Source organism: Stegodyphus dumicola, chromosome 8, assembly GCF_044657685.1.
Source record: "Stegodyphus dumicola isolate Sdum_Otavi_A_Nest chromosome 8, ASM4465768v1".
NCBI classification, from domain to species: domain Eukaryota; kingdom Metazoa; phylum Arthropoda; class Arachnida; order Araneae; family Eresidae; genus Stegodyphus; species Stegodyphus dumicola.
In genome coordinates, this window is record NC_140775.1 from 107430687 (window position 1) to 107443094 (window position 12408).

Sequence of the window (12408 nt, forward strand, 5' to 3'; positions counted from 1 at the left end):
ACATTTGGTTATTTTGAAACAGAGACATGAAAAAAGAGCAATGCCCTCGCTGGTACTCAAACCTGGACCTCTCGAATACGCACCGAGTGTGCTACTGTTACACCACAAAGGCATGCAAAAAGAAGGGTGAAAATACCTTATATACTCCCCCTTTTAAAGGCTGACAGGGGATTAGGGGACCCAATCACCAAATTCTGGTGGTGAGGAATCATCATCCACTACCTTTTAGCTTGGGCACCACTGTAGAGACGTTAGGTTATTTTCGATGTCAGGAAGCTAAAAAATGAGCAATGCCCTCACTGGGATTCGAATCTGGACTTCTCGAATACGGGCCATGTGTGCTGTCATTACACCACGAAGGCACACAGAAAGGAGGGCGAAAATATGTGTTACTTTCATTGGTAAAGAGGACGAGACTCCTTTGATGAAATTTCCAGTCTTTGTGTTCTCTACACCAAAATGGTGCCGCTAATGGGCTGCTATGAATGGTATGCAATGTTCAGAACTGTGGGCTAATAGGCCACCTCAAGTCATCTGGCCACACTAAACTGGAACACCTGGCATCCAGTTGTCATGTGTAACTGCTGTGCAATGTTTCCTGCTGTCTGGCTTTGATGTCTTTTCGCCTGCAGGGTGATGCATCAATCATCAGACACAGTTGTTTTTTCTTGACAGACCACATCAACCTTTCTTACAGTTGTACCTGTCGTTTAGAAGGTTCTCCAAGTTTGTGAAGCAACACTTTTATCAGTTTCAAACTCTTTTGTGAGAGATATAAAACTACACCCCTCTTCACCTTACCAGTTGTTATGCCATGTGTAAAGGCACCTGGGAAAAGAATGTCTGAAAATACATCTGCCTTTCTTCTTTTTATGTTGCCTTGTGCCTGCATATGCTGACTTCTCGCATTTTGCAAGGCATGACATACCCTCTGATGTCATGGTGCTGATATCTGCATATACATCACCTATCTACTGAGTTAACTTTTCATTGTACTGATTGGAAAAAGCTGTTTCCAACATTTTCATAGTTGTATGTTGAGAAATGAAATTGATGCTTAGTTTTTACATGCTAGTTATATTTGAACATGCTGATACAGATTCCAACTTATTAGATATTGTTGGAATTTGATCTGGTGCAATCTTCCCATCTACAACAGGAGAAACACATGAAGTTGACAAATTTAAAGAGCTAAGTACAGGTAATAGAACATCTGTGTCACGTTATTGCCCTACAGCACTTTAGTTTTCAGTAGCAATAATATCTAAAGAATTTACATCCCACGTGGAGGCTGGTGTTTTGGAAATAAGAGCTTTCACATATTTTAAGAGAACCCCTTCTTTTTTAATTATTATTATTATTTTCTTTCGTCTTTTATTTTGAAACGAAGCCCTACTTTGTTTTGACCTTTTCATTTTTATATGCTGTAATAAGAAAAATTAATTCATAATTATTATAACCTGATTATTGTTATTATTATTATTCAGTATTAATGTTAATATTTTATAGCTGTCAACCTTGAAATTTGAAAACTGTGAGATTTTTGTGAGAAAAACCAAGAGAAACTGGGAAGGTTTTATGTTTTACAGTGATGGTATTCCAAAGGTGTTCCATACTGATTTAAGTTCATTTTGTAATGCATGATTCAGTTTATTGAACAATTTGTAATATGGTTCTGGTGTAAAATATATTAATATTTAATTAGGTATTCTAAATTTCATGCTCTTTGCATAATTTTATTTTTAAATTTCATATACTTTTATGCTAAGAAAATCTCAAATAGGGAAAAAAAGGTTTTATTTTTCAAAGTACTTTCAAGTACAATAAAAATTTAATTAATAAATAGGGTACATAATATTTATATGCATAAACTTACTAATGTGCCATATGATGAAGTAGAATAAATACAAATATTAACTGATTAAACATTGTTTTAATCTTCATATAAGAGTCTACAAACGTATCTTCATTTTATATCAGCATGATTTATTCTCCGTAAGCTTGTAGAGTCATTAGGATTTTTTGAAGTAGGAAGGATGAAACATGAGCAAAGCGTTTGCCAGGACTTGAACCACGGACCTCTTGAATACACACCGAGTGTGCTAACCACTACACCATGAAGACATACTAAGAAGGCAGGAGAAATACCTAATATACTCTCTCTTTTAAAGGGCAACTGTATATTAAGGGACACAGTCGCCAAAAATCCTGGTGGTGGAGAATCATCATCCATCACCTTTTTTTAGTTCAGGTGCCACTGTAGAGACATTAGGTTATTTCAAAGCAGGAGATATGAAAAATGAGCAATGTCCTTGCCAGGACTTGATCCTCAGACCTCTCGAATATGTGCCGAGTGTGCTGACCACTATACCATGAAGGCATGCTAAGAAAGCTAGAGGAATACTTTATAAGCTAGTTTAGTTTTTTGGAAAGAAGAATGTAGGTTAAGTGTTATTTATTTGTTTTTTCCTGTCATGTTGAAAAATTGATTAAAATCTGGGTCTGGAATAGCATGTATTAGAGTATTTTCAAAGTTATGGGATTCTGGCATTGTGGGATAATGGACACGATACATAATTTTATTAGAAAATGAATAAACAGTGATGCAGTGTGAAGAATTATGAAACTGATTTAAGCTGTTTATGCTATATCCATAACTCATACCTTTTAACTAACTAATCGAATGAAGAAAAATATGCTCCTTTAAGCTTTGGTTGAAATGATTGTTGCAAGTTTGAAGACATCACAGCCGACTATCATGAACAATGGAATTTCATAATAAGATAACATGCTTTACTTTCATATGCTTAAGACCTATGGAATACATCAGCTTTTATGTTTGAATAGCGTATTTCTTTTTAAAATCTTCCATAATTTAAAATATAGGCTTTTGATACCCAAGTTGATTACAAATAGGATTACTTTTATAATTTTAGATTGTAAATTTCTCACATTTATTTGGATTTTCTACCATGAATTGCATTCATTATATGCTCATTTATCCAGAATTTTCATCCATCTGGTACTGGACTGAATGGTCAAGCTGTTGCTATAATTATTGCATTAAATTTTAACAGCCTTTCCGAAATAAAATGCTTACATTTGTTATTAACTCTAGAAGTTAATAACAAATAAAATTATTTGTTAATTAACTCTAGAAGGGTTAATTACCCTTTATTGTTCAAAATTAAAGTTTAAGAGAAAGCCCCTTTCTCAGGGCATACAGCAAAGCCTCCATTTGGGCTTGAATTCAAAATAATAAGAAATAAGACTTAACTAAAGACATATAGCCAAAGCTATCAAAATTCTAAGTAGTTGGCCCCTAAATATCGAATAAACTATCAAAGCTATCAAAGTCCTGTAAGGCCCATATCACACAGGCATTTGTTTCACATGAACAACTGTTTCGGACAATTTTTCTGCCTGGTTTACTATTGAAAGAAAGACATGCGACTTTCTCCTTCCTTTAAAAAAAAATTGCAAGTAGTTCATTTTCAACCAATCACCTTTGAATGCTATCAGCTTGTTTGTAATGGGAAACCAGTTTGCCCTATTTTAACCCCCAAAGCCATCTATGGTGATTGGCTGTTGTAACAAAGCAGAATTGTTCCAAACAGTTGTTCTTCCGAAACAAACCGATGTGTGATAGCAGCCTAATGTGGCTGAGCGTAGTAACAGCTTAGAGAGACTTAGCCAAAAGGTAAATGCACACTAGTCAGAAACTTTGAGGCTCTCTCTCGAAGTCAGTGGAACTTCAACTTAAATACTACTCTTACTCCTTTGCATTAAACGCGATTCTAAAAACACATTCTGGCAGAAAATTGTAAGCTGAAATTAGGAAGGACAGGAAAGTAGCTTTAACTAAAATTAACTGTTAGAAACTTAGGATAAACCTTACAAGCAAAATCAAAATTATGAAATTTAATCTGAAACAAAAGCATTAAGCAAAAATAAAAACTTCATTGTACTTTCATTAATTATTTATTAATGATAAGAAGCATAATTAAGTCTTTTGAGGACACCTGTTAAATCATAAATTAAAACATGGAAATACGAGGTGGATGGATTATATGTTAACAGCTAAACATATGGTATTACTTTAAAACTTGAAAGCACTGATATAGAGTGGGTCTACACTTTTTTAGAATGACTTTGGGGTCATTTAATATAATTTCTAAAATATAAAAAAGAGTATATTTTATAAATATTCAGTCGGATAGCCTTTACTCTGGACTTTAAGTCTGCATCATGATTTCCATGATAGAAAGCTTTTCATAAAATTTCCAGGGATATTGATTTCCATTCCTCTACTTTCCAGAATGCATTAATCTTGGTCAGTGTGCACTCAGTAAGAGCTCATTTCAAGAGACCAAAGGCACAATAGTCCATAGTTGCAATATCAGGAAACTTTGCAGGCATGTGCTGAAAAGGTCCTGTATTAATTTTCATTTTTGTAAGGTATACAGTAGTACTTTTCGAATTATGACTTGTTTCTTTTGCGTGATTTCTCTTTGAAAGAAAGAACACTGAGAAGAAATTCCATTTCTTCTATAAGTATCAGGCATAAAACTGTCTTGATTACCTTTAGTAGATTTTAACATTTTTTCCCAATCTTCATATTTGTAATTTTCCCTTGTAAAAGAATCAATATCAGAGGAAATATTTTTAATAAGATTATTCAATTACTGGCTTAAGCAGATGATATTTGCATTGTTGCCTGTACTGTTCTTGATCTTGAAAAGGCATTTATGGCATTGAAAAAAAAGTGCCAAAAAAATTCATCTTTCTATTAAACTAAATATATGCCTTGTTTAAAATCTGACTTACCACTTAGTTAGATTTGAAAATGTCCACAGTTTCACTTATCTGAAAGCAGAGATGAATTGTAAAAATGAGATAACTTCTGAAATATTTAAAAGAATCTCTGTTGCAGGTTTTCATGGCCTGAAGAGCTATTCAAAATCCATCTTCCTCAAGCTAAGAACAAAATTACTTCTTTACAAGAATCTTTTAAGATCTGTTCTAAATGTATGTGTTGGAAGCTTGTCTGCAGCGTGATGAGGAAGATTTGGGGATTTTTATGAGAAGGGTTTTGTGTTGTATATTTGCTAACGTCTGTGTGAATGGATCATGGAGAAGAAGATCTAATTTAGAGCTATAGAAAATCTATTGACACATAATGTAGTAAAATTCTTCAAACTACAAAGACTACTACAAACAGGCTGGTCATGTGGCCAGAATGCATAAAGATCGGTGTTTTACAAAAATTTGGCATAGCCCATGCGACCTCGTAGTAGACACTGGTGAGATGAATCAGTTGTGTTGAAAATGACCGAAACATTCTAAAGGTCAGAAACTGGAAAATAGTTGTCTAAAGCAGAGATGCCTGGAGATGACTTTGGAGATGGATAGGTCCCACCCTGGGCTGTCGAGCCAGTGAACAATAAAAAATAGCTTTCATAGAGGGTTCTACAAATTATTTTGCATTGTGTCGCATGCCTCTGCAAAATCTAATTAACATTTTGTTTTTTAGCTTTTTTAAGATATAAATCTTGGTTTGTTATTGTATGCATTGTTGCTACAGATTATTTAAAGACTGCAAATGATTTCTGCATCAAAGGGTATTCTTTTATTACCAACAACTTTAGGAACATTAGAAACGATAAGTACCTTTTTCAAATATTGGTGTCTTCTTTCCATATAAAAGCAATGTTTAATGGTTTGTCCTTTTCCACTTAATAATGTTGCTTATTTTGCACTTCGAAATTTTAATCCATGCATTTCACGTTCTTGAATAATGGAATAAGAAATGTGTCTCTTCAGAAATTGCAAAAACATATCCTTCAAATCACAACTTGCTTACAAATCACATTTTGAAGGAATAAATTTAAAAGTAATGAATGATATTCCTTATTTCAAATAATAAACTATTGTAAGAAATTTTTATTTCAAAACATATGCTTTTTTTTAATTCTTTATTGAAATTGTTCAAAAAATGTATGAACACCCTCTGTACTTTGTATTTTTAAGCACTTGCTAAATTTTCGATGATGATGATGCCTCAGCCCCCCTACATTTAGATATTGGAAATCAAATTTGTTATGCTATTGAAGAAATGGCTGAAAATTTTGAAGTTACTAGCTACTGTGTTGCATTGAAAACACATTTACATTATTACTGTACATGAATCTGTTCTTATATTAAATCCTGTCATTCATACTTAGATATATATCTATACTGATTTGAATAAGAAATTAAAATTTTTATGTATAGTTGTATAAATCGAGGAATCGAAAGAATGTTTAAAACAATATTTTAAAAGACTTTAAGATTCTGTATTTATAGAAGTTTATGAATTTCCATTAGAAATAATAAACTGCAAAAAGAATAAAGTAGATGCAAAAGAGTAACATGAAAGAATAAAATTTCATTCATTTTTTTTTCTGTGACTGAATTTTAATAAGTGTTAAAGAAATGATTTACTTTTCACAGGTAGACTAAAAATTTTATGTTGAATGACTTCTACTGATGCCCATATAATTTGATTATTGTTTCTTTGAAATTCTTATATTGAAAAAAAGTAGAAATTTATTTTGTAGAAATTTTTATTGCAATATATAACACTTATTTAATTGATTAATAATTTAATAAATAAATTTCAATAATATTTCAATATTTTCTTTTTAACTTCCATTTCATTTCAGATATGAATTCACCCTTTGCTTTGCTCGATGGTATGATCCCTAATCTCTCATATAAAAAGAAAATGAAGATTTTGTACAATGAGAAAGGTGAATGAATCATTATCAATTAAAACTTAAAAACTCTTATATTTAAATATTAATACATTACCAGCAGAATAACAGCTAATGATTAGCTTAATAGATAATTTTTAAAAAATTTAAAAAGTATATAATAGGCAGTCTTTCATAAAAATTTAACTACTTTTTAGAAAACATTAACTTTTGAATTATAATTTTAACTTCTGAAATTTTAAGTTTTTACTTCCTCCAATTAGTCTTTCTACCTTTCCATTATTATTTACCTCTGTGTATAAACTGATTTCTTTTTCGAAGAATTGAAATATAAAATTGTGAGGTTAGGCTTAACTCTAGTATCTAAACATATGAAGCAAAGGTAATAAAATTTTTTAACATCTTTAGAAAACATGACTATACAGTCTCGCAGCATACAATTTTTTGTATAAAATTTAGAAATAATGTATGTATATACTATACGTAAGAAAAAGAATATGTAAAGATTAAATTAGCAGTGTAAATTAATTTCCCTTCTCTATTCTAAAAATAGTAATCCCTCTCTGCACTGCGTGGTCTTGAGAAAAATCTATGTCATATGACTCTTAGATAATTCTGATGATGTAAACTGAACTAAAACTCAAGCAGCCAATAATAATTTTACAGCAATATTAACTATCCAATCAAAATGCTTTGAGAACCAAAACTAACTCAGTCTGACTTCAGATTTCAGTTGTCAGAAGAAATACAAAATCAGAAGTAATTGAAGAGCAGAAGGAGGAATTTTGATTGCTTGATCCATAATGACAAGGAAATTGGAGATGAAGGCAAATTAACTCTTCAGTTTTATTTTCGGCAACATGTTGCGTCTACACAGAAGTCAGCACATTAAATGTGCCTTTTCTAAAAGACTTACATTTTTGATAATTTTGTAGCAAGAAATTAGAGCAGACAGACAGCAGCATAGCTAGGCCAAAGTGTGGAAAACAAGTGCGGTACGTTCAGGATGAAAAATGTAAACTGAACTAAAACTCAAGCAGCCAATTATAATTTTACAGAAATATTAACTATCCAATCAAAATGCTTTGAGAACCAAAACTAACTCAGTCTGAATTCAGATTTCATCCTGAACGTACCGCACTTGCTTTACATGCTTTGGCCTAGCTACGCTGCTGTCTGTTTGCTCTGCTTTCTTGATACAAAATTATCAAAAATGTAAGCCTTTTAGAACAGGCACATTCAATGTGCCGACTTGTGTGTAGCCGCAACATGTTGCTGAAAATAAAACTGAAGAGTTAATCTGCCTTCACCTCCAATTTCCTTATCATTATGGATCAAGACTACTAAGCCATCAAAATTCCTCCTACTACTCTTCAATTACTTCTGACTTTGTTTTTATTACGTATATATAGTTGGCTATTACTGTAAATAAAAGTTTTTGAATTTACCAGAAAATTAACTTCATTTTAATAAATAGGACATTTAATTTCCTAGACTATATTACATAAAAACAAACAATATTTTATTATATAAATGAAAAAAATGAATTATCAAAACATTTCTCATATGTTTGTTTTACCTTCAGATACAAATATAACTAGGCATTGATACATTCTGACTATCAGAATGATATACCTGAATTCCGTAAAAGACGAAAAAATGTTGCTGTTTTAAGAGTCAGCAAAAAGATAGGTTTCGTTTTTTTCAGATAGGATACAGCTATCTTTTAAAACAGTTGTTCAATTGATAAACTATGTGAAAGATGACAGTCCAATAAAAATTTATTGTTTACTGCATTGAAAAAAGAAAGACAGAAAAATCTGATGCAGTATACCTTTCATCATTTCTGAGATTTTTTTAGTTGACTAAACTTAAAAAAAAAATATGTATTGGGAGATATGGACTCAAAATAATAAAATCTCCTACTTAATTATTCTAATGTATACTATTTTGATAGCATGAGGAAGCACATTGTACTAGCCTTGCACATCTCCCCCCCCCAAAAAAAAAGAATAACTTTATTGTATTCTTATTTTAATGCATTTGGTAGCAATGATGCACTGCACTGATAGCATCATTTATCACATATGTGGTACACACATATCTTTTGGTTAGGTTGTTATCCATGTTTTTCCATAATTGTAAAAATGTGTATCTTTGAACCAGAAAGAAATTTTGCAGTCTAATGGCAGGATACTCTTCTTAGCATTTTATTTTGGATTTTCTTCAAGTAAATTCCAAGTTCCGATGAATATGCTGCGAATAGCATGCATGCTGCATGCTTTGTTCTGGCTATGCTTCAAAGAGCGCATCAGGTAAACGAATGTTGAACATAGGTCAGTTGGCACAGACTAGTTGGTGAAAGGGGGCGTGACCAATAGTCGTGTAGCAGCGAGCGCCATCGGATTAGTGGATACACCACAGTAGTAAAACTGAAAAAAGTGTTTTCATATCGAAAAATAAAAGATAAAATATGAAAATCATCTTCTTAAAGTACTAAAATGAGGTCTGCATTGAAAAGTTCTTGGTCTCATCAAGTTGTATAATTCAAAATGTATCAAAGTACTTGGTAATCAAAAGTTCATAGTCAAGTTACACTCTCTCCCGTCGCAATAGTGAATCCAGATTTTATTTATTATTATTCCGCCTTCTTCACCCCTCAATGGGCACTACAGGTCAGTCATGTTATTCTGATCGTTGCTACAGCAACCAGTGAATCCAGATGTAATATGTACATAAATCAAACGGAATAGAATAAAATAGTAAAGTAAATGAAATTTTTAGTGATAGTTACATATGTACATAGACAGCATAAAAGTTACTGCTGGATGATTAATTATGAGAAGCTACCAAGAACACAGAAAAGCTGCTAGTATAATCATGGTGACATAATTTGATCATCCTATCAGCAGAAGCACAGGAATTAGCACTCATAAGTTCATGATTGTAGTAAAATAGTAATTAGTAGAGATTAAGTTGGAAAATTTAAATTTCCATGCTCTTGGATCATAAAGGCAGCAAAAGGTCGAAGATACTTATCCTCGTTGATGATATCGTAATGGAAAATTCTAAAATGCTGCAGATGAGTACAGTCTCTTGCACTTTCAAAGAATTTCACGTTAGTCTTATGCAGGTAATCCTTAATTGATTCCAGTTTCAGGTCCCTGAGAAGGAGATCATTTCGAACAAAATAATATGCGTTTGTTATTATCCGTAAGTATTTATTTTGCATGATCTGGAGTTTTTGAACGTCTTTATCGGTTGCCACAGCCCAGGTGGGTGATGCATAGGTTATTATCAGATGTATAATGGAAGTGTAAACAAGTTTCTTTCTTGCTAAGTCCAACTTAGAGTATTTTCCGATCCTGGGGTATAAGCACTTCTTGACTTTGAGGGCTTTGTTACATTCATGACTTATGTGTGAAGTCCATGTAAACTTATGGTTCAGTATGACATCCAAGTATTTGGCTTCTTGTACCCTGGGGACTTCTTCATTGAAGAGTCAGTTGACTTCTTAAGGGAGCATTCCTTTTCCTTCGGCGTATGAGCAGTAGTTGAGATTTTTGGGCATTTATACTGACTTTCCATTTCATACACCAGTTCTCAATAAGAGGGACGACTTTCTGAAATTGCTTGATTGCATAATTAACGTTTGCAGACTTCGCTAGAGCAATGTCGTCTGCATAGAGGCCAGTAAAGCATTATTGTGAATTTCCATATTTGGGAAGTCATGCACATAAAATAGGAAGAGTAAGGGCCCAAGGACCGAGCCCTGCGCAACTCCAGCATCGATGTTTTTAGTAGCAGAAAGTGCATCTCCCACAGCAACACGGAAGGTGCGATTTCTAAGAAACGAGAGAATCACTAGAATGAGTTTTCTTGGCATACGGAGATCAACCAGTTTAACTATGAGTCCGTCATGCCAGACGTGGTCGAAAACTTTTGCCACGTCCAGCATGAAGAGATCGATATTGAGCTTGGAGTGAAGAGCAGCTCCTGTAAATTCCGTGATTCTTAATAATTGCTTTGGGGTGGAAAGACTTGCACGAAAGCCAAACTGCTCAGGGGGAGAAGGCTAAGATAGGGTTTTAATCTATTGAGTAGGATTCGTTCATACACTTTTCCTAATCCTGGTAGCAAACTGATGAGTCTGTAACCATCAGGTTGAGTATGATCTTTTTCAGGTTTAGGTATGAGGATGATCTTGGCCATTTTCCAATTAGTCGGGAAATAAGAAGTAGATAAGCAGGCGTTGATAATGCTGGTGACTTTGTAAATGGTATTTTTTGGTAATGCACAAATGGCTCTCTTTGAAATACCATTAATACTTGGTGCTTTTTTCTTATTTAGTTTTTTGATGATGTTCATCACTTCAGTGGGAGTAGTTAAAAGGATGAGATTTCTGACTGATGGAGCATTTAACCAGTCTCTCACTTTCATTAAAGTGGTCAATTCGAATTTAGGGTCCGCTGCCAATCGTTTGGTTGGAACTGCTTGAAGAGGTAGGCAGCAAATATATTAGCTTTGTCGCTATTGGCTACCGCGATTTGATTGCCATACTGAAGTGGGCGGTTACTAGCAAAATCGGACTTAGAATTTTTTACGAGTTTCCAAAATGAGCCATCAGTAATGTTCAAATTTAGTATTTTCTCATGCCACAATTCCTCTCTGAACTCTTTGATAAGACGTTTAATGTCTTTATTGAAGCGATTTACAGTCAAAAGTTTTGAATCCGGACTCGTCGGGACCTTCGCGAATCCGGATTATCGGTTTTTCCAGATTATAGATCATCAATTTAAATCTGGTAAGATGGCATGCAGAAATTATAAAATTAAAAATATAAAAATTATAATTTATGAAATAAAGAGCAATTATGATCTAAAGGGTATCAAAATTTACAAAAAAAAAAAAAAAAAAAAAAAAAAGGTTAATATTTATTTGTTTACTTTATTAAACATTTCTTTCAACGCGCGCATGCGTAAAGCATATATTACGCATAGTCGAAATTAGAAAATTGCAACCAGAAAACTATTTGATGTGTATTCGTGATATTTATAATGACGTGGAATTTGATTTAAATCATATCAAAGACGGAGTACATTGAGATGAAATACTACATTTAGTAAGGAATTATAAGCTGAATAAAATAAAAACATCTGCCCTGAAGATAAGGATAGTGCTGACAGATCAACTTCCAGTTCATTGCACATCGTGACTTTCTCCCTCCCCCCCCCCCCATTGATGGACATCGAAACATGCTTTCGCTTTGTACCTTTGGCAGCTCCAGAATCGGAAATTCTTTTTGACATAATCGAAAGTTCAAGCTTACTTTTATAAAATTACTCTAACAGTCTGCAAAAAATAATAAGCCGGATCCAATTTGAAGATTAAGGAACAATACAATCTGCAACATTAAATGAAATAGATAATTTTAGCTTAGCTTATACCATCCGTTATACATTAAACGGGCATGCGTAAATGCATGATAATTTTAGCTTAGCTTATACCGTCCGTTATACATTAAACGCGCATGTGTAAACGTATTATGTGCATGCGTAAATGCATTATGCGTTTACGCATGCGCAGAAAGTTTGTATCTTTGAGGTCCGGATTATAGATCATTCTGGATTATGGACGTCCAGATTAAAGAGTT

General features: G+C 33.2%; 1 protein-coding gene across 2 annotated transcripts in view; it reads left to right on the forward strand.

Moving 5' to 3' along the window:
• The window catches only part of Mccc1 (Methylcrotonoyl-CoA carboxylase 1), a 118744-nt gene that overhangs the window by 84332 nt on the left and 22004 nt on the right, over positions 1-12408 (forward strand). For both annotated transcript variants that reach the window (XM_085822244.1, XM_085822245.1), the window contains one exon: positions 6705-6791. In XM_085822244.1, the coding sequence (XP_085678370.1) occupies positions 6705-6791 (87 nt within the window). The remainder of the gene's footprint in view (positions 1-6704; positions 6792-12408) is intronic.